The sequence below is a fragment of the Pongo pygmaeus genome, chromosome 17 (genome assembly GCF_028885625.2).
Source record: "Pongo pygmaeus isolate AG05252 chromosome 17, NHGRI_mPonPyg2-v2.0_pri, whole genome shotgun sequence".
NCBI lineage: Eukaryota > Metazoa > Chordata > Mammalia > Primates > Hominidae > Pongo > Pongo pygmaeus.
Genome location: NC_072390.2, coordinates 31,821,466 through 31,842,351, shown reverse-complemented (window position 1 = coordinate 31,842,351; position 20,886 = coordinate 31,821,466). Strand labels below are relative to the sequence as shown.

General features: G+C 44.3%; 2 protein-coding genes and 1 long non-coding RNA gene across 4 annotated transcripts in view; 2 read left to right on the top strand and 1 right to left on the bottom strand.

Annotated features, from left to right (window-relative positions):
* The window catches only part of LOC129018857 (uncharacterized), a 35,779-nt gene extending 31,293 nt beyond the window's left edge, over positions 1–4,486 (bottom strand). For both annotated transcript variants that reach the window (XR_008495442.2, XR_010124148.1), the window contains exons 1-2: positions 2,532–4,486; positions 1,668–1,808 (exon numbers count right to left, since the gene is read on the bottom strand). This is a non-coding gene — a long non-coding RNA (uncharacterized LOC129018857). The remainder of the gene's footprint in view (positions 1–1,667; positions 1,809–2,531) is intronic.
* On the top strand, positions 2,348–10,253 carry LOC134738429 (uncharacterized). The gene is made up of 3 exons (XM_063653451.1): positions 2,348–2,420; positions 4,480–4,708; positions 4,820–10,253. Exons 1-3 carry the CDS (start codon positions 2,363–2,365, stop codon positions 5,145–5,147), a joined length of 615 nt encoding a protein of 204 aa, XP_063509521.1. The 5' UTR covers positions 2,348–2,362; the 3' UTR covers positions 5,148–10,253.
* Positions 6,470–13,023, top strand: TGIF1 (TGFB induced factor homeobox 1). Its single transcript, XM_054460869.2, is given in 4 exon segments — positions 6,470–6,847; positions 6,850–7,011; positions 10,974–11,200; positions 11,979–13,023. Coding segments are annotated over 4 exon segments (1,200 nt in total). The 5' UTR covers positions 6,470–6,612; the 3' UTR covers positions 12,555–13,023.
* Positions 13,024–20,886: the final 7,863 nt, after the last annotated feature.

Below are 20,886 nucleotides of genomic sequence, written 5' to 3'. Positions count from 1 at the left end.
TACTGGCACACACTGGTTAGTGTCCAGGTACGTTGCTAAATATCCTACAATGCACAGGACAGCCCCACAAGAATGATCCAGCCCCAAATGTCAACAGGGCTATGGTTGAGAACCCCTGAGCTACACGATGTCAGTGGGGCTAATTTAGGTCAGGTGATCAGCGAAGACTCCTCTAAGAAGTAAATTTAGGCCTAGCCTTGACTGGTGAGAAACTGTCAGAGGAGCAACAAGCAGTGAAGGAACATCCCCGGTAGAGGGGACTTGGGAACAAATAACAATGGAAAACCCATTACATTTGTGCATAATATACAAATACCTAAATGAAGAATGGAAGGGGGCAGTTACCAGGTCGGCCATGTCTCACTTAGTATATTCTTTCTTGCTTGAATTTTTTAGAACTTTTTTTGTAGTTAAAAAATGAGAAGAAAAGCAAAAAAAAAAAAAAAAAAAAAGCTCAGACAGATTGAAAGAGAGCTTCTTGGAAAACTGGAGGTAGATTTCAGAGCACAACCCCCCACAGTGTTCAGGAGGCCCTGGCGTCCCTGGCATAATCTGAGGTCAGTTTCTGCCCTCCACATCCATCTGACCTTCTGAAATGACAAGATTTCCCAGAGACCACTTGATTTATAATCAGATAATTTATGTTGGGTACCCAGTTTTATGCCTTTTAACTTTGTTATATTTGGATGTGTTAAGTGATCTTGACTTTTTAAAAAAATAACTAACATCACTAGTTTGGGCACTAAGTGAGATTAAATAAGTGTTTCATAAATTGTAAAGAATAATATAGACACAGATGTTGAGAATAAGGAGAGTGAAGCCTGTGCTCAAGGAATTATCTTTCCGTTTTTTTTGTTTTTGTTTCTGAGACAGAGTCTTGCTCTGTCACCCAGGCTGGAGTGCAATGGCACGACTTCAGCTTACTGCAACCTCAGTCTCCCAGGTTCAAGCAACCCTCCTGTCTCAGCCTCCCAAGTAGCTGGGACTACAGTCACATGCCACCACGCCCGGCTAATTTTTGTATTTTTAGTAGAGATGGGGTTTCACCATATTGGTCAGGCTGGTCTCAAACTCCTGACCTCAGGCGTGAGCCACAGCGCCTGGCCTATCTTTCCGTTTTATCCCCTGGATTCCAAAACTCATTTGGGTAAAGAGAAGTGATGACTTAGCTACAGAGAAGAAAGGAGGGCTGGGAAGGGAAGTGCAGGCTAGGAAAAGTGACTAAAAACAAAAGTAGTAGCACCAGTTACATTATTCATGCAAAGGAAGCTGAGGAGAATTATCCTGATGGGGCTGATAAAATCACCTTAAGATGGCTCTAGGCGAGCCCCAGGCTCTTAAGACAATGGTCAGCTCTTTCTTAAGCAGTCCAAGACCCTCTGACCTGAGATGTGACTAGATGATTACAGACCTCTTGTCCAGTGTTTAGAGCCTAGCTGTCTGCATATTTTATAAAGATATCTGCCTTCCAGAGACTGGAAGTAAAAGAGATCCAATGACTGGGTGAGTCACCCTTTCTCCACCTAGAACACAGTCCTTGATGGGAATCATGCTTCATCAATTGTTGAGTAGAAGAAACAAATACATCCTCCAATCTTCACTTGGTGGACCTGGCATCAAAAAATAATCATATTAAGTGCATTTATTAGTACACTTTTCTGGCTTACCTGCCTTTCCAAGTTTCTATTTGAGTTCTTGCCTTTGAAGGGTTTGCAGGCCGTGAAAAGTAACTTAACTTTTTAACAACTTTCTTTGCTTGGCCTTGAGGCAGCTTCAGAAGATAAGACACCAAAAGGAACTATGTGTGCCTGGAGAGAAAAAGAATAATGGTGAAAAACGTTTATCAGCAGCCTCTGCCAGCACCAAGCAACGCCTCAATTTTACTCAAGCAATTTCCCAATTCAATTAACATTCATATGAATCAGCAAATAATATGCAGCAAATTTGAATCTATATACTTAAAAAAAAAAAAAAAAAGCACTGGAAAGAATCTTAAAAGTCATTGAATACGTTTTATAGCAAGGCCCTGAGACTGGAAGGGACTGACAGAGCTAGAACTGAAACTTGTTTTTCCACCTCGAGAAAAACGAATCAACAAAAAATACCCTAAGCAATTGCTGGTATCTGAAGCCCACTTTTTTGAGGCTGTTCCCTTTGTTACGTTGCGCTGACCCTAGACACTTTCTTCCCAGAATGCACCAAGATTCCAAAACTCCAAACAAGTTTGGGATCAGCGTTGGTTGAGGGGAGGCAGTGGGGGTGCATCTACGGGGGCGGTTGGGCTATAAGCTTTCGCTGCATCACAGAATTGTGCCAGTGTTTCTCTCTGGAGTGCCTCGCCAGCTTTAATAACTGTTTGGATATGACTTGCTCGGGCAAAAGGTGTGCATTGGCCCGATCAAGCCTGACTTCTAGCCAAGGTGAGTTCACATCTCCATTTTTTCCTCCCCCTAATTTGAAAGAGGCTTTTAATTGTCTCCGCCCCTCCCCCCTCCCCCTGGAAAGTTTGTTTTCAAGCTATAAACCCTTACCAATTCTCGGTTTCCATCTCGGTTGCCTAAGAATCGCAGTCATTAGCCAAGTGCACTTGGACGAAAGCAAAGCTACCTTTGTGTACATAATGAGAGCCACCGCGTGGCCAAGGAGAACCACAGGGAAGAGGGAAACATTTTTGTCTCGAGCTGGCTAAAGCGGGCGGGGGGAGGCAGGGTTAAACCGACCGAAGGCGTGTTTTGTGGAGTGGCTTTGAAAGCGGCCGAGGCAGCCGAAGCCGCTCTCGAAGTTAGCAAACAAAGCGTCTCCCCAGTAACCGCCCGGTTCCAGACGAGGCTCCTGCCACTCAGGCCGCGGAGTCGCAGCGTCGCCCAGCCCCCGGCTCCTCCTCCCTGCGTCTCTCCTCCCTCAGCTCCCGGCTCCCCAGCGGATATGAGCCACCAATCCCAGCCACAAACAACCCTTCAAATGAAATAGCGAGGCGGCCCTCTAACGGGCGGCGGGGGCGCTGGCCCCCTCCCTCCGCCACATCTGTCCCGCACCGGGCGCAGCAGCTGATTCATCTGCAGCCAGGTCCGGGAAGGAACTGTGCTCCCGGCAGTTGCAGGGCAGCGTCCGGGCGGGTGGCTTCTCCCCAGGACCACGTTCCCCCCGAGCCGTTTTAGATGTGTGTTCTCTTCTGTGCCGAGCAGTCAGCAAACCACAGAAGAAAAAAATCGTAAGGTTGCTGCCTTCTTAGAGAGACGCTTTTTTCCCCTGTTGATTCATTTTAGTCCTGTAATTGGAAAAACCACCCAGGCTTTTTAAACTCTGGCCTCCACGCATTCTAGGGGCGGGGGTATCTTATTTTTTTTTTTTTTTTGAGGGAGGGTGGCAGGCTGGCTCTAATTTTCGGCGTAATCCTGAAACAGACGCTCCAAAGTCGAGTTAGTTATCCCTTGGCCGTCTTAGTACTCCTCGGGTTTAATCTTATTTCCACAGTTTCTTCTGCCGGGATCTCCACCGAGGTTACCGAACAAAAACAGCACAGAGCCCAGACTGGAGGCAGACCCGGGCGCTGTCTCTGCTAGGCTTATTTACGTTTGGGGCTTTTCTTTCCTTTTTTTAAAGTGATGAGGGAAGTCTCATTGTGTGGCATGTGACAGTTCGTTTGCTTCAAAACAACAGGACGTAACCACGCGAAAACTAGAACCAGAGGAGGGGACATGCGTTTCTTTAAGTCAGCCAAACGGCATCTGGTCTCTGAAAGCGCAATTTCATCAAGAAACTTCTGTTGGATCCCTCCTAACTGTGGACCAAAATAAGTCAACAGGAACGGGTGTTTACTTAATGGCTAGTTTCTGTTTGAAATACCGGAGGGGAGGAGGGATCCCCTAGCAGGGTTCCAATCCTAAGAGTAGACACTGTTGACCGAAACAGATGAGCAGCCACGGCGTGGTCACCCTTTAGCCATAAAAGTGACCGCTGCCGGGGTCTGGCGACTAGGGGTGTCAGGCGGAGTCTTGGCGAGGCGTGCGCGCGCCCGGCCGTCCCCGGGCAGAGAAGTTTAAAGAGCATGTGAGCATGACAAGTGTCTGTCCGCAACGTGTCAGATTTCGAAACTGCCTTGCAATCCAGTCCGGAACTCGCAGCTTTAGCCCGGGGGAACAGACGTTCGCTTAGGCTGTGTCTCTTCATTCCCCCCCCCGCCGCCCCACCCCCGCCGACCTCCCACTGTTGCTGCTGGAGGAAGAGCCCCGGGAGGAGAAGGGTGCGCCGCGCCGCGCCCGCGTGTCAATGGCAGCCGCGCATTCTGGAAGAAGTTGGTTCTTGTCTCGAATACTTTTCCTCCCGTGTCCCGCCCCTTGAATCAGAGGCGGCTGTCTTGTGCGGCTAGAGCAGGGACAGCAGAGTTCGGGGCAGCTGTCAAAAACAAGACGGGGAGGCTTTTCTTCCCTGGGGTGGAGGAGGGAAGGAGGGAGGTGTCCTTTTTTCCATCTGTTGCAGTTTCCGAACCAAACGCACCCTCGCCAGCCCCGGGAAGAAAGGCCCAAGGGAGAAACCTGGGGCGCTCGGCTGGTGCCCCCACCGCCGGGCGAGGGATGCGGGCGGTCCGTGCACGGCAGGCGGAAAGGATCGTGTTTCTGGACCCGGCCACCCCCCGCGTCCGCAACGCCGCCCCCGAGGGACGAGTGACAGCGGCCGCCGCGCTCGGTCCAGTCTTCCCGGCTGGAAGGTGAGGGGGAGGGGCGGAGGAGCGGCGGGGCGGGAGGGGGACGGGACGGGCGGCTGGGGGCGGAGGCAGGACCTCCTGTACCTTCCCTCCTCTCCTCTCTCACTCTGACAGCGCCGAGGTGCGCCGAGCAGGAGCAGGGAACAAAGGAGCGGAGAGGGGAGGGGAGAGAGTTGGGCGAGGGAGAGCCCCCGGCCGGCTGCCAGAAGATCCCGGCGGGAGGAAGCCCAAGTGTCACTTGAATTCCACCCAAGGAGCGGGCGCCTGGGATCAGAGCGCCCTGTTAGCAATAACGGCTGGAGCACGTCCTACAAGTTACGGGAGAGTCGGCTGTGAAGGAGACCGTTCGCTTGTCCCCTGTGTCCCCGCTCCTGGCCCCTCCAGACCCCAGCCTTGCCTCGCGCTGGGAGGGGAGATCCAGAATGAAAGGCAAGAAAGGTAAGGCGGCCGCGGGCTGCGCGCACCAGGAGGCGCGAGTCCGGGGAAACGTGCTGGCCGGGCCGCGCCGCGCGGAGTCACTTGGTGGACTTTTCCGCCCAGGGGCTCTCATGCTGGAGTGGCGGCCGTGCTCTTTGTTGAGGCTGCGTCTGAAACGGCAGCGGCTGTTTTCCTGCTAGACACAACACGAGGGGCTGTTGTGGGGCGAGCCTCTCCACGCTGCTGGCACGTTGTCAAGAAACACGCTCAGCGCCTTGTTTGTGCGCCTGCAAGTTTCATTGTCTCCGCCGACACCCCACGCTTGGCCCAGCCGCCGCGTGGCTTCTCGCTCTTTCTCGCGTGCTGGGGATATGGGGTCCGAGTAGGGAGGACCCAGCACCTGGTTTTTCCCGATCCGGACCCGAGGCGGCCGGGGCCGCGGGACCGCCGCGCCTTTGTCTGAAAGTTCCATTCCTAGGCTCCCCCTGCCCCCGCCGCCCCCCTACTCCCAGCCGGGCCCTAGCACTGTTCTTTAGGGATGTGGTGTTTTTACGATCGAAGGAATGCGATTCTGGACCCCCTCATCGCCCTCGGGTGTAAACAGCTTTGGAAAGCCAGACTTTTACAAATCCCCAGTCTCTGAAAGTTTTCCCACGATGAATTTTGGGGCAGGAGGAAGAGTTAGGACCCAGGGCCAGCAGCTTCAAGCAGCATGAAGTCAAAATGCGTCCAAATGTGACAAGCAGGCTTGGTTGTAAGTGCAAAGAGCAAGGCTGTCATTGTTTCCACGAAGCGTTCTGGAAGCTTTACAACTAAAACTTGCCGTCAGTTTGGTTTAAAAACAAACTACACCGGAGGGGGACGGGGGGTGGAGAAACCACACACAACACCCCGAAAGGTCAAAGAATGTGAAGTCCCTTTTGAAGTTAACTTTTGAGTCCCTGGCTGGGAGGTCCCCCGAGTGTTCCGCCGTGGGCTGGAGGTGGCGTTTCTGTTGTGATTTATGTGGAGTGGTTCAAAACAGAAGTTAATCACTCGGGAAGCGGACGGGAGGGGCGGCGCTACTGCGCATGCCCGGGAGCCGCCTGGAGTTTGGAACTCCACATTCTTCCAGACCCGGCCCGCTGGGGGGCGTTCCTGAGGGGGTAGCCGCAAGGCCAGCGGGGTTCCTTCGGCTGCGTTTCTGTGGGAGGCCCTGAAACGCGCGGAGCTTCCCTCTGCCGCCAGGCTTTCCCAGCGAGAGTGAAATTAAACTTGAAACTCGGATCAACTGGTAGTCGTTGTTGGTAGAACGCCCTAAGGACCCCTCCCCGAGGGACGGAGGGAGGACTCGGGACAGGGAATTGGCCCTGGGAGAAAACGCGCGGGGAGCGTCCGAGACGCCCCGTGAAAGCCGTGCCGACCCTTGGGAGGGTTGACAGGTCTAGAGAGACGCGCTGTCTGTTGTGGTGGGCCTCCCCGGAATAAGTGAGGGGCTCTGTGTTTCGAGGATGGTTCTAGCGCAGAGCCGGGCGTCCGCCGGCGTGGGCTCCCCGCATTGTTCGGGCTCTGGCGGGGGCGGCTCTGATTACTTTCCATGGCCCGCCCCCCACCCCGGGAATCCCCAGTGCTCCTTTTCCACGGCTTTTCTGGCGTCCCCCCGACTCTCCCGCGGCACTTTGGCCTACCTTCCCCCAGCGCCCTGGTCCTCCCTGGAGACCACCTCTGCACTCCCAGGGTCCTCCTGCCCCCACCCCCACCGGCGCGTCGCCCACAGCCGCGTGCCCTCTCCCCGGAGCTGGGGACCAAGGCTGGGCCCCGCCGGCCGCATCGGTGGGAACTTCCGCGGTCCCCATCCCAGGGCGCACAGGGTCCAGCTCCTCGGCGCCGACTCATGGAAACAATGAAAGGTGACGGGCTGAAGGGGAAACTTTGCGACTGGTTCAGGGCTTGTCGGGGGAGCCGAGGCTGCCGAGGTTACCCGGGTTTCTTTCCCCTTTTAGGTTTCCCTGGCGAGTCGTCTGGGGTGGGCAGGCCCCTGAAAAAGTGGGATTCACGGCCTCATTTCTAGTTTCTTGGGTCCTGGAGTTCCTTTGCTTGTGCTAACTCGTGCAGTGTGCGGGCCGGCCTGTTTCACTTGAGGCCGAGGAACTCTCAAGAACAAAAGCTACTTGCTTTTCCTCCTTGGGCCCCTCCCTCTCCTCGTGCTCCTCCGCGGTCCTCCCCTAAAACTACCTGGGGCGGGGGGGGAGCCTTCCCCGTCGGCTCTGGAAAGACTCCTGAGGAAGTCGAGCCCTCATTACTGTCTTGTCTTATAAAAGTCTGCAAATCTTTTCAAGTTTTCTTAAAACAAGTGCACTTTCAGCTCCATTCCTGAGCCCGGGGTTTGGTAAGCCTGGTTTGTGATAATAGTGTGTCTTCCCAGAAAGCTGAGAGTGACGCCAAAAGATCTCCCAAAATGACTTTAAAACAATGAGAAGGATCGATAAGGAAAATCCACTAAGTCTTTTTGCTCCCAGTTTTTAACTGTTGAATTCCTGCTTTGGGATTGCTCTTTGGCTGGGGTAGCCAACCACACCTTGGATTTGGTGGCTTGAGTGTTCAATTCCTGTTGCTTCTCCCAAGGAGATACTGATTTTTTTTTTTTTCTTTTGTTCCTGGAGACCGGGTCCGGCTATGTTGCCCAGGCTGGTCTCGAACTCCTGGGCTCAAGAAATCCTCTCGCCTTGGCCTCCCAAAGTTCTGGGATTACAGGCAAGAGACATTGCTCCCAGCTCAAAGGAGAACTTCTGGTCGGGAAACTTGTTGAGTTAAATTTGCTTTTTCCTAATTGTGCATCTCGACTTTTCCCATCAATCTTATTTCTAGAGTTTCTTCACAACCAGTGTCTCCCTGCCTCCCTGTCTCATGATGTTACCGAGCTATTCAGAAAAGAAAGTGCAGGGCTGGGCGCGGTGGTTCACGCCTGTAATCCCAGCACTTTGGGAGGCCTAGGCGAGCAGATCATCTGAGGTCGGTAGTTCGAGACCAGCCTGACCAACATGGAGAAACCCCGTCTCTACTAAAAACACAAAATTAGCCGGGCGTGGTGGCTCTTGCCTGTAATCCCAGCTATTCGGGAGGCTGAGGCAAGAGAATCGCTTGAACCCGGGAGGCGGAGGTTGCGGTGAACCGAGGTTGCCGCATTGCGCTCCAGCCTGGGTGACAAGAGCGAAACTCTGTCTCAAAAAAAAAAAAAGTGCAGGAACAAGGTCGCTGCTTAGAGCGGTGGGATCCTCAGGCCATGTTGTGGCTTTCTACACAACATTTCCTTGTATGTGGATAGCGTGAAAGAAGCTTGTGATCCTGCCCCCACCCTCCCCACCGCCACATTTTTTAAAGTGTAAGCAAAGCAAGACGTTTGGAAACAAGTCTTAACCGGGAAACTTTTCAAAAGCGCTGTTACAATAGGAAATGAGTAAGGAGGAAAAAAGTCTTTGTTTTTCCAAGCTGAGCCACAACCAGGAGGGAGAGTTTTAATGAAAACAGTCCTGACAGCAGCAAACGTGGTTTTACTGCAGTGAAATATCAGCTGGCGTAGCCAAGGCACTGAAGTCTTAACTTCCTGTTACTTCAGCTTTTGTGCGCATATTGGAAATATTTGTTAAGAGTTCCAGAGGCCTGGCATTCATTTATTTAAATGAACTGAGACCAGAGTAAAGTCGCGCTGCAGTTTGGTGTTGCTTAACTGAAACCTGCTTTTGTGTGTCACTAACCTATTCTGAAAGATCAGGCTTCTTGTCAAACTAGGCAAGCAGATCAAAGGGCAGCCTTCAGGGGCTTTTTTTGTTTCAAACTCTTTGTGATTACCAACTTACAGTCGGGAATTCACTGTTCAATGAGCAAATTTTCACACTTTTTCTAGATTAAAAAAAGGAAGGAGATAATAGCCTTCAGAAGAATGTCTGGCTTTTCAGACGTTGGAGAGTTTAAACAAATTGCTTTATTCAAATTTGCTTTAGTCATTTAATTAACTTGACACTTTTTTTAAAAGTTCGATTTCTTTAATTATTAAAGCCAATGTGAGACAGGAACTCAGCTATAATTTCTTTAAGCTATTTTATTAATAGTTCTTCACCCAAATTTCAATATGGGTTTTGAAAGTCTCATCTTGCCAATAGTGAAAGTAGTTTCAGTTTTAAATGGGCACTTTTAAAAAACTTTTTAAAAACTTAAATCATCAGGGGAGGGGAATTTCAAATACATGGCAGTTAAAACTTAGGATTCTTGTGCGGTTTATTTGTAGCTGTTTATTAAGCTGTGAGCTAAAGTGAATTTGCAAGATCATCCACCTCTTTGTTAGAACTTGCTTTACTTTGTCTTTGGAGAGTTCTGCCTTTTGTAGGAATACCCTGCAGCACCTTCTGCCCCCTGCAGTCCAAAACTAAAAATGTGTCACCAAGTCAGAGTCAATCAAAAGGGTGGGAAAAATTCCTTTAAAAAACATGGTGTTTAGCTTAAGAGGAATATTCCGTTTTTATTTCCTGTCAAGGGGAACTGGCTCCATTAAGGTCAAGTCATATTTTCAACCAAAATTACATACTACAGAGGAAAGAGCATACAAAGCTAAAAATGCTTACCTTTACATTTTTGTTGTTTTAATTACTTCCCCTAATATAGAAGTACTGATTTTTTTCAAGCATGCCATTGTTTGTAATTCATTTCTGTTTTTAAGAGTCTAGATTGTCTACAAGCAAAAGAATGTATTTCTTTAGTCATTCGGAGTTAGCCTGCTGTAGTTTTTGAAAGGTGGAATTAATAGCGTTTGTTATTTAATTTTTTTTAAGTTCAGAATGATGTTTAAATATCTGTAAAGGCCAGTTCTGAAGCTTTATTGAACCCAGTCCATCTGTGATTTAAATATTCTCTATGGCTTGTGAATTCTTAAAATTTCTGGCAGGATTAAAGTACTTACAGCCAAAAGAGCTTCCTCTGGGGCTTGCATATTCAGTTTCCTTTGTCATGTAATCATTTAAGACTAAACTCTGCTTATTGATATGTAGTATTCTATTCTAGGTTGAGATCAAACTGGTAGCTGAAATTTAGGAGACATTTTTAATTCATTTAGTATTAGGCATCTTTTGACCTTACTAAAGTACCAGTAATAGAAAAATATTTTTATGTGATGAAACTGAAAACATCAGTGGTCGTATTTAATAAAAGGTGACTAGTACTGCCCATTTAAAGTAGATGTCTAACTTTGAATAAATGTAGATAGCAATGAATAAGAAATGACCATGCATGGTGTTAGCAGAAAATTTTAACATGTGTTTTACCTTTAGAATGTTAACTGGGTTCAGTGTAGTATGTAATTTTCCTTCCTTATATCCGTGAAAAAGAAATGTACAAGTGCTCCCTTTTATTTCAAACCTTCAGTAGAGGAAGGAGGAAGAGTAACATTTGAAATGTACATTAGGATACTGGTTAGGTTGTTTTTCCTAGTTAGCACTGATCTTAGAAAGAAGGTTGGTAGGCACATTGCAACTTCCTGTTTCAAATGTGGCAGGTTATTCATTTTGGGTGCAGTTTGTCTCCTCCAATGATTAGACGAAAGAGTTTTCGAAGCATCATTCAAAAGGAATGTGAGAAGTTAATGAATGCTAGAGGAAAGCGGCTGAGAAAAGGCATCTGGCGTTTGGTTGAGAACCTCCCATGTGGTGCTAGTCAAATTACTTTTACTTGGACCCTGAATTCAGGACAGAAAACACTGCTCCTTCTCCTCGCTCTCAGTTGTTGGGAAGGCATGGTTACATTGAATGGTCAGCGTAAGTGAGCTTTGCAATAGTTGCTGTGCTTATAAAGCAATTGACAACTGGCCCTTGTCCTTTCCTAGGTATTGTTGCAGCATCTGGCAGTGAGACTGAGGATGAGGACAGCATGGACATTCCCTTGGACCTTTCTTCATCCGCTGGCTCAGGCAAGAGAAGGAGAAGGGGCAACCTACCCAAGGAGTCTGTGCAGATTCTTCGGGATTGGCTGTATGAGCACCGTTACAATGCCTATCCTTCGGAGCAAGAAAAAGCATTGCTGTCCCAGCAAACACACCTGTCTACATTACAGGTAAAGAAAGAGAGCATGAGGTTTACGGATGCATTTTTATTTTCAAAGTCATTTTATGGCATTCCTGTGTGTCAAGTCATTAAGCTCCTTGCCACTTACAGAAGGAATATCTTTTTATTGTAAACTTGATAGTGTTAAAAGCTAATAACTAGCTATTTAGAGAACACAAACACTTGACAGTCATCTATCAGATAGCATTTCCTTTAATGCCTAAAAGAACCTTCCTTTATGCAACAGACATTAAAAGGAGGTTAAACCTTACTCTATTGTCCAGGAAACTGGTTTGATATTTAAACAAGGATGACTTCAGTGAGGTAATTCATGTTATGTCTGTTGACATAGTCATTTGAACTGGGAAAAATCAGTTACTGGGAGGAGTGGCCCTTTTCATAAGGAGAGGTTTTTCCTGTAGTTGATTAACTTAAATGTTGGGGCAGTAGGTGATAGGTTAAAATGGGGAGAGTTAAAAGGTAATCCTCTCTCTCAAATCATTTTTAAGCATTTGAGATTTTATATCTTTTTCTTTGTCCTGAAAAGGTTTAAGGATGAAGAGACAAAAAAGGAAATTTGTATTAGAAACCAGAAGGTTTATGACAGGTGGTAGCTTGCTTTCTTGGCGGAGCTCAAATACCTTGAAATAACATTGTAAGTTCGGATAAGCCTTTTCATCCTTTTTTAATACAGAGAGCAAAATCAATTAGGTACCCCATAGAACATTCTCAGAACCCGTTGGCTGAGTGAATGAGGAAAGTGTTAAAGCGTACCGATATGATTTCAGGTCTGTAACTGGTTCATCAACGCCCGCCGCAGGCTCCTCCCTGACATGCTGAGAAAGGATGGCAAAGATCCAAATCAGTTCACAATTTCCCGCCGTGGGGCCAAGATTTCTGAAACAAGCTCTGTGGAGTCCGTGATGGGCATCAAAAACTTCATGCCAGCTCTAGAGGAGACCCCGTTTCATTCCTGTACAGCTGGGCCAAACCCAACCCTAGGGAGGCCACTGTCTCCTAAGCCGTCATCCCCGGGATCAGTTTTGGCTCGTCCATCAGTGATCTGCCATACCACTGTGACTGCATTGAAAGATGTCCCTTTCTCTCTCTGCCAGTCGGTTGGTATGGGACAAAACACAGATATACAGCAGATAGCGGCCAACAACTTTACAGACACCTCTCTTATGTACCCAGAGGACACATGTAAATCTGGACCAAGTACAAATACACAAAGTGGTCTTTTCAACACTCCTCCCCCTACTCCACCGGACCTCAACCAGGACTTTAGTGGATTTCAGCTTCTAGTGGATGTTGCACTCAAACGGGCTGCAGAGATGGAGCTTCAGGCAAAACTTACAGCTTAACCCATTTTCAAGCAAAACAGTTCTCAGAAATGTCATGATTGCCGGGGTGAAGGCAAGAGATGAATTGCATTATTTTATATATTTTTTATTAATATTTGCACATGGGATTGCTAAAACAGCTTCCTGTTACTGAGATGTCTTCAATGGAATACAGTCATTCCAAGAACTATAAACTCAAAGCTACTGTAGAAACAAAGGGTTTTCTTTTTTAAATGTTTCTTGGTAGATTATTCATAATGTGAGATGGTTCCCAATATCATGTGATTTTTTTTTTCCTCCCCTTCCCTTTTTTTGTTATTTTTTCCGACTGTGCAATACTTAGAGAACCTATAGCATCTTCTCATTCCCATGTGGAACAGGATGCCCACATACTGTCTAATTAATAAATTTTCAATTTTTTTCAAACAAGTGTGAATCTAGTTGATTGATGCCTTTTTTTCATGACATAATAAAGTATTTTCTTTAAAAATTGTTGTAATTCAGAGTATTTCTGTTGAGGGAGGCGCTTCTTAAAAATGAGTAGGAATATAGCACCCCAGTGAGCAGGAAGCTGGGGGGGTAGGGTGCAGTGTTAGGGGGTGTCACCAGCTCTTTGAAAACCTGTGGACAACAAGCCAGTTTGCATAAACAGGATGTGTGATATTTACTCTTGATAGGAGGCATAGCAGCCCCTTACAGCTTTACTTAAACTGCATGGCAAATTGAAATGAATCATTTCAGTGTTTAGCTAGCCACTAAATCCCTTGCTGATCTGTCCTGCATAGTTTAAAACATGGCCATGTTATAAAGAAAAGTCTTGAAGCATCCGGTTATTGCTGAGTTTTCAGAAGAAAACAACGCAAGCAATCTCTTGCCTTTTTTCCACGTTACCCTTTAAAATAACTTTTGTTCAGTGGTACATTTAGTTAAGGCGTTTGTATTCAAATGTAGCATAGTATTTGCAGAGAAATTACCTTTTAAAACATCTCAAAATATTTTCTAAAATGATGAAATAAACAGTGGGGTTCTGTCTATGGTGGGATTGTTAGTTTATTAGGTGAGTATTTTCCAAGGTCACAGTTTGTGAAAAAATGGTGCTATGTACAAGTGGAGTTTGTTGGGATAGACAATCACTTACAAAGCTCAGATGGCCAGAAGGGAATTGGTGTTGCTCCTTTCACTTGTATGGTTGAGCAGATTTGTCACATGCCACAAAACCATTCTTTGTAGTCATGCTTAGTATGAGCTTTCTTTGTTGTTACAGTCATGTTCTTTCCAGCCCTGCCCCAGCTATGAATTGTGTAAGTGTGAGGGAGAATCAGAGCTTCAGTATTGTTTAAAGAATGTAGAAAAATACTCACAAATTTGTCTAATTTTGAAACTATTTTAGAAAGTCCCTACTGTAGAAAGAGCTAAACTCAAAGACTTTTCTTGTAAGTGAAAGAAAAAAAACTGCTGACGACTACCAAGAGGTGTAAGAAAATTAGGTGAGGGAATGTTGTGCTCTAGCCTGTAGGGTGCAGCTTCGTAGGGCACATCAGCTTAGAATGGTCTGGCCCCACCACAGAGAGTCACAGAAATAGACAAAAACCCAAAAAGTACTAGTAAAGTAAATACAAGGAACAAAATAAACATTAATAAAAATGAATGATGCAAAGGTGATCCAGAATCATTACTTGCTCCAACAGCTAGATCAAAGGCTGAACATTTTGCTTTAGTATAGATGAGGGAAATGAGCAAGTCCTAAAAGGCTTGCCCTGTTACGGTGTTTCATCACTCATACTGAAGGAGAAGGAAAGGAGCCATATGACTCATTTAAAAGAAAAACTGTAAGTCACCTTAAATTCCCTATGTTTTACTTCATTTTTTCCCTATTGAGGTTGTTACAGGTCATGGTTGATAATAGTTGACGTTGAATGAATGTAATCCATTATTTAAAAACAGGTACATTTAATTGAAAAGATAAATGTAAAAAGCTGTTCATATCAAAGCCAAATAGAAATGATTTTTATGCTTATAATTTACATGGTGCAATATACCTTTTTAATTTGTTTACTTTTCACCTATTTGTGTTTTTGAAGTTCATCCCATAGCATATAGTTTGGGTCTTGCTTTTTTATTTAGTCTAATGATCTCTGCCTTTTACTTAGCATTTGTCAATTTACATTTACTGTAATTATTGATATGTTTAGATTGAGTTTACCATTTGGCTTTTTTCTTTGCTCCTCTTTTCCTGCCTTCTTTCAGGTTGAATATTTTTATTATATATCATTATATCATTATTATTATATATTATATGTATCATATATTAAGGTATTATATATATGAGAATGTCAGCATTCTCATATATATAATGTCTTTTTCTCTGATTTTGTTTTAATTTTTCTCTTTAAAAAAGTATTCTTTTTTTTTTTTTTGAGACAAGGTCTCACTCTGTCACCCAGGCTGGAGTGCAGTGGCGTGATCTTGGCTCAGTGCAACCTCCACCTCCTGGGTTCAAGGGATTCTTGTGACTCAGCCTCCCAAGTAGCTGAGATTACAGGCATGCACCACCATGCCAGGCTAATTTTTTTGTATTTTTAGTAGAGATGGGATTTCGCCATGTTACCCAGGTTGGTCTTGAACTCCTGGCCTCAAGTGAATTGCCCTCCTCAGACTCCCAAAGTGCTGGGGTTACAGATGTGAGCCACCAAGCCTGGCCTATTTTTATAGATTTAAGGGGTACAAGTACAGTTTTGTGTTTTAATTTTTCTATTGGTTTATAAACTATACACCATATTTTTAAAATGGTTCTTCTAGGTATTACAACATACATCTTTGACCTACTACAATCCACTTAGGGTTAATATGATACAGCTTCATAAAATACAGAACCTTGCAACAGTATAGTTCCATTCACCCTCTCCTCTCTTCCTTGGTTTTTCAGATATATTACAGCTACATACATAATAAATGCAACAGTACGATGCTATCATTTTCACTTAAACAAGCGTCATTTAAATGATTAAGAGAAAAAAGAATATATCTTTTATATTTGCCAAACATTGACCATTTCTGATGTTCTTCATTGTCTCCTATAGATTTGAGTGACATCTGAGGTCTTTCCTTTTCAGCTTGAATGATTTCTTAGAGAATTGTAGTCCAGTGACAAGTTTAGGCTCATTGAAACACTTTGAAAATGAGCTCATGGAAGATGACTTTATTTCACTTTGATCTTTGAAGGATCATTTCACTGATGGGGAATTCTGGGTTGATAGCTTTTTTTCTTAGAGCACTTGGCAGGCATTTATTGTCTTTTGGCCTCCATTGTTTCTGATGAGACATCAGCTGTCATTTGTATCATTATTCTCATAAATATAATGTCTTTTTCTCTAGCTGTCTTATTTTTGAATTTCAGCAGTGTCACTAAAATGTGCCTAGGTATGGTTTCTTTGTACTTATTTAGCTGGGGGTTCATTGAGCTTTTAGATCTGTAAATCTATGTTTTTATTTTTATTTATTTTAAAATCAAACTTGGGGAAATTTTGGCCATTTTTTCAATTTATTTCTTGCTTTCCTGTCTCCTAGAACTCCAGCAAATTTACATTAGATCACTTGAGGTTGTCCTGCATGTCTCTGAAGCTCTTTTTCCTACAGTCTTGTTTCTGTTTTAGATTGAATAATTTGTATAATTTATTTGCAATTCACTAACTCTTCTACTGTCTTCAGTCTGCTCATGAACTTATTGAGTGGACTTTCATTATAGTGCTAGTATTTTTCACATGTAAAATTTCCACTTGGTTCTTTAGCGTTCCTAATTCTCTGAGATTCCTCATTACTAATTATGAATATATATTCTTATAAGCATTTATAATAGCTGCCTTAAATACTTGTTTGCTAATTGTAACATGTCCTAATCAGAATCAGTTTCCATTGATTATATTTCACTTCTGTATGGGGTCACTTTTTTTTTTTTTGCTTGTCTAGTGATTTTTTATTATATGCTGGACAGTATGGATGGTACATTAATAAAGACTATGGATTCGGCTACATTCCTCAGAACAGTTAACTTTTGTCCTCAAGCAGCTCATTCGCCTGAACTGAAACTTCAAACCATCCTGTAATGGATAGCAGCCGAAGTCTCTGATTAGTTTTCAGCTTCCGGCTGCTGCCTTTCAATGGTCCCACTGGCGTCTCCCCCGCTGCACAAACCAACTAGGGATTTGAACAAAATTTCTATTCAGAGGTTGAGATTTGCTCCTTCTTCAGTTCCCCTCTTTCCAGAATTATTCTCCTAACTTTCTTAACTTTTGCTCTGCTCTGCCCACCCCATTTCTGTTCTTGACATCTCAAGCCACTGAAGATGCAGCTTTCTGCCACCCCTAACCTTCTGAAGAATGAGGACTGCCTTCAGGCATAAAGGTACAAACTTGTACATCTTGAAGTTCTCTTCTTTTAGGGGGAGACAACCCTCCAGTTTCTGCTTTTGGTTACTCTTCAGGCCTTCAACTAGCTTTTTGTTTGTTTAACTTTTTGTTCATTCACACTTTATGATTGTTACCTGGAGGGAATTAGTCTGAAAAAGGAAAAAAAGAAAATCCACTATTACTAGAAACTAGAATTTTACTATAGTTACTTTGAAACTCCAAATCAGTGGTTCTCAAACTTAACTGAACACTGGAATCACCTAGAAAGCTAAAAAACAAAACAAAACAAAACAAAACAAAAACTGTGGCCTCGAGTTGGGAATTTTTAGAAGATCTCTTAGTAATTCCAATGCATAGACAAGACTGAGAACCATTGCCTTAAATAATTCTTTAAATCAGCCATTGTTTCTGTCCTTATCCAGAACATGGGGAGTTGACCATTCTTTTTCCAGACCTAAAAACAAAACAAAACAAAAATTGTTTCTGTAGTCTTTTTGTTTGGACAGAAGGACTGAAAATTAGGGTCTTACAGAAATGTAATTTGTCTTACAGAAATGTAATTTGCTGTAGAATTGTTTTGTCACCCAGGTCAGCTTGTTCAATTAGAGTTTAGCGTAAATTTGATGTTTGGTACTATATACACATAGCTCATACCACATGTAAATCTAAGCCTCTGAGTGATAGACCCCAAAACTTACTGCAGGAATACAAAATATTCATTTGTATTAAATCAAAAAGTAAAATTTATCTCTGGAAACTGGCCAGAGAGCAAAAAGCAATGTTTAGAGATCAGTTTTAGGCCTCACTCAGCTCAGTAACAGGAGAATGTGTCAAGTCTTAACCTCCAAAAATCGTGACCTCTAATTAAAAACAGGCTATGTTCTGGGCTGAGTTTTATGATTCAGAGGCTGAAAAGAGAGGCATTCAACAAATGCTTTGTGGCTGAAAGAAGAGCAGTAACTTAGGGTTGATGGTTACAATAGCACAGCTGGCAAAGAAAGGAAGCATGAGAAATCAATGAATAAAAATAATAAGTAGTACAGGGATTTAACTAAATATCAAGGAAATGGGGTTTTTGAATGAAATGTGTTATAGACATCAATAGAATGTGCAACCTTTGAAGCACAGTGTGGGTGACTTACAAAGGAAACCAAATCCAATGATGGAAATTTACTCAGGTTTAGAAGGAACATATTTATAGACAAACATTTAACATACAGGTAAGGAAACTAAAACCATGGAGGGATTTCAGAAGATAAATTGTTACTCTAGGAAGTGTCAGCTTGTTTTGTTTTTAAAAAATATTCCAAACTACTTTCCTTTTTTTTTCTCTTGAGACAGGGTCACACTCTGTCACCCAGGCTGGAGTGAAGTGGCTCAATCTCGGCTCACTGCAACCTCCGCCTCCCAGGTTCAAGCGATTCTCCTGCCTCAGCCTCCCAAGTAGCTGGGATTACAGGCATGTGCCACCACGTCCCACTCTTTTTTTGCATTTTTAGTAGACATAGGGTTTCACCATGTTGGCTAGGCTGGTCTTGAACTCCTGACCTCAAATGATCCACCTGCCTCAGCCTCCCAAAGTGTTGGGATTACAGGCGTGAGCCACCATGGCCAGCTTCCAAATTATTTTCTTTATAAAGAAAATTACTGAAACTTGAACATATTCTTATTTGATCAGATCATTCTAACTTATGATCTTAGGACAAATTCAATTCTCCTATCTTGTCTCAAATTTTTGCTAATATATATTTTAATACTCTAAAGGCATAAATTATCTCCATATAAATTGTAATGTGAGGATAGGGCTTTCAGAGACAGTAAATATGTTGAAATGCAACAAAAGGTACACGTTTAAATTTTTACATATGCCTCTTTTAAAAAATTATCCTGTTTAACAAGTCAAAACAACTTTTTGACTTGTTACCTAGTCTGATTATTAATGTTTTGTTGCTTTTAATTTCTTTCCAATGATTTTCAGGGATTTTTTGGTGGTGGTGGTTATTGTTTTGAGACAGGATCTTGCTGTGTCACTCAGGCTGGAATGTAGTGATGTGGTCATAGCTCATTGCAATCTTGAACTCCTGGGCTCAAATGATCCTCCTGCCTCAGCCTCCTAAGTGCCTAGGACCACAGGTGAACTCCACCAGGCCTAGCTTTTAAAATTTTAATAGAGATGAGGTCTTGCTGTGTTGCTCAGGCTGGTCCCAAACTCCTGAGCTCAAGCAATCCTTCTGCCTCGGCTTCCCAAAGTGCTGGGATTACAAGTGTGAGCCCCTGTGCCTAGGCTGATTTTCATTTTGAAATTTGATTTACTTGAATGATTCTGTGAAAAGCCAACGTGTATTACATTAGTCAACATCTTTTCCCATCTGAGCATGGGGGCTTACCAGTCTGGGCAGCATAGGCAGATCTTGTATCTACAAAAAAATTAAAAATTAGCCAGGCGTGGTGGCGTGCACCTTTAGTCCCAACTACTTGGGAGGCTGAGGCAGGAGGATTGCTTGAACCCAGGAGTTTGAGGCTGCAGTGAGCCATGGTTGCGCCACTGCACTCCAGCCTGGGCAACAGAGCAAGGCCTGGTCTCAAAAAAAAAAAAAAAACATTGGCCGGGCGCGGTGGCTCACGCCTGTAATCCCAGCACTTTGGGAGGCCAAGGCAAGCGGATCACAAGGTCAGGAGATCGAGACCATCCTGGTTAACACGGTGAAACCCCATCTCTACTAAAAATACAAAAAATTAGCCGGGCGTGGTAGCGGGCACCTGTAGTCCCAGCTACTCGAGAGGCTGAGGCAGGAGAGTGACGTGAACCTGGGAGGCGGAGCTTGCAGTGAGCAGAGATCGTGCCACTGTACTCCAGCCTGGGCGACAGAGGGAGACTCCATCTCAAAACAAAACAAAACAAAATGAAACAAAACATTTTTTCCCCTAGCCTGCTTGTACAATAAATCTACACAATCTAGAACATCATTTATTTTAAATTCTCTAATTAACAGCTTGATTCAGTCATTTCACAATGTATACATATATCAAAACACCATGTTGTATACTATAAATATATACTTTTGTTAATTGAAAAAATAAAAGTAAGAAACTTCGAACAAAAAAATAGCCCAGCCAGGCATGATGGCTCACGCCTGTAATCCCAGTGCTTTGAGAGGCCAAGGTGGGCGGATCACTTGAGGCTAGGAGTTCGAGACCAGCCTGGCCAACACGGTGAAACCCCGTCTCTACTAAAAATACAAATATTAGCAGAGCATGGTGGTGCATGCCTGTAATCCCAGCTACTTGGGAGGCTGAGGCAGGAGGATCGCCTGGACTTAGGAGGCAGAGGTTGCAGTGAGAGGAGATCACGCCACTGCATTCCAGACTGGGCAAGAATGAGACTCCGTCTCAAAAACAAATAGATAAATGGATAAATTAAAATAGCCCTTTCCATTATAGTGTTATTTTCTGGTATCATCTGTAAACCCAGTATTGAAGTGAAAGTGTTGGATTAATTTGAGAAGGAAAAGATACACTTATCAAACACCTTATATTAAGTTATCATCTATTATATTATTATTGTATTTATTGAATACCATGTATACATATTTAGTCCTCACAACCCTAATGGGACGTGTTATTCCCATTGTGTAGCTGAGGAAACTGAGACTCTTCAAAGTTCAGCTTGTCCGTGGTTTCCAGCTGTAATGGGGCCCACAGTTACGGGGTGATTCTGTGAGCTCACACTCTTTCCACACCCTATCCCCGAAATGAAACAACTTGGAACTGTCTCCATTTTTCTTAACACTGTTCAATAAAAATTTGGGGGTTGCTTTGGCAGATGATCATATGCAAGCTCTATTTTCCAAATATCTCAACTTATTTTTCTGCTCTCTTGAATTCCTCCCTCCCCTCCCCCATTCCATTTCCTTGTGACCACATCTGCTTCTTGGAGAGACCTGCAG

Excerpts from the sequence above, each read along its gene's own strand:
- LOC134738429 (XM_063653451.1), top strand. The coding sequence starts at position 2,363 with ATGACTTGCTCGGGCAAAAGGTGTGCATTGGCCCGATCAAGCCTGACT. Across the intron at positions 2,421-4,479 it reads AAGCCTGACTTCTAGCCAAG|TTTCCGAACCAAACGCACCC; the intron begins GTGAGTTCACAT and ends CATCTGTTGCAG. Across the intron at positions 4,709-4,819 it reads CCAGTCTTCCCGGCTGGAAG|CGCCGAGGTGCGCCGAGCAG; the intron begins GTGAGGGGGAGG and ends TCACTCTGACAG.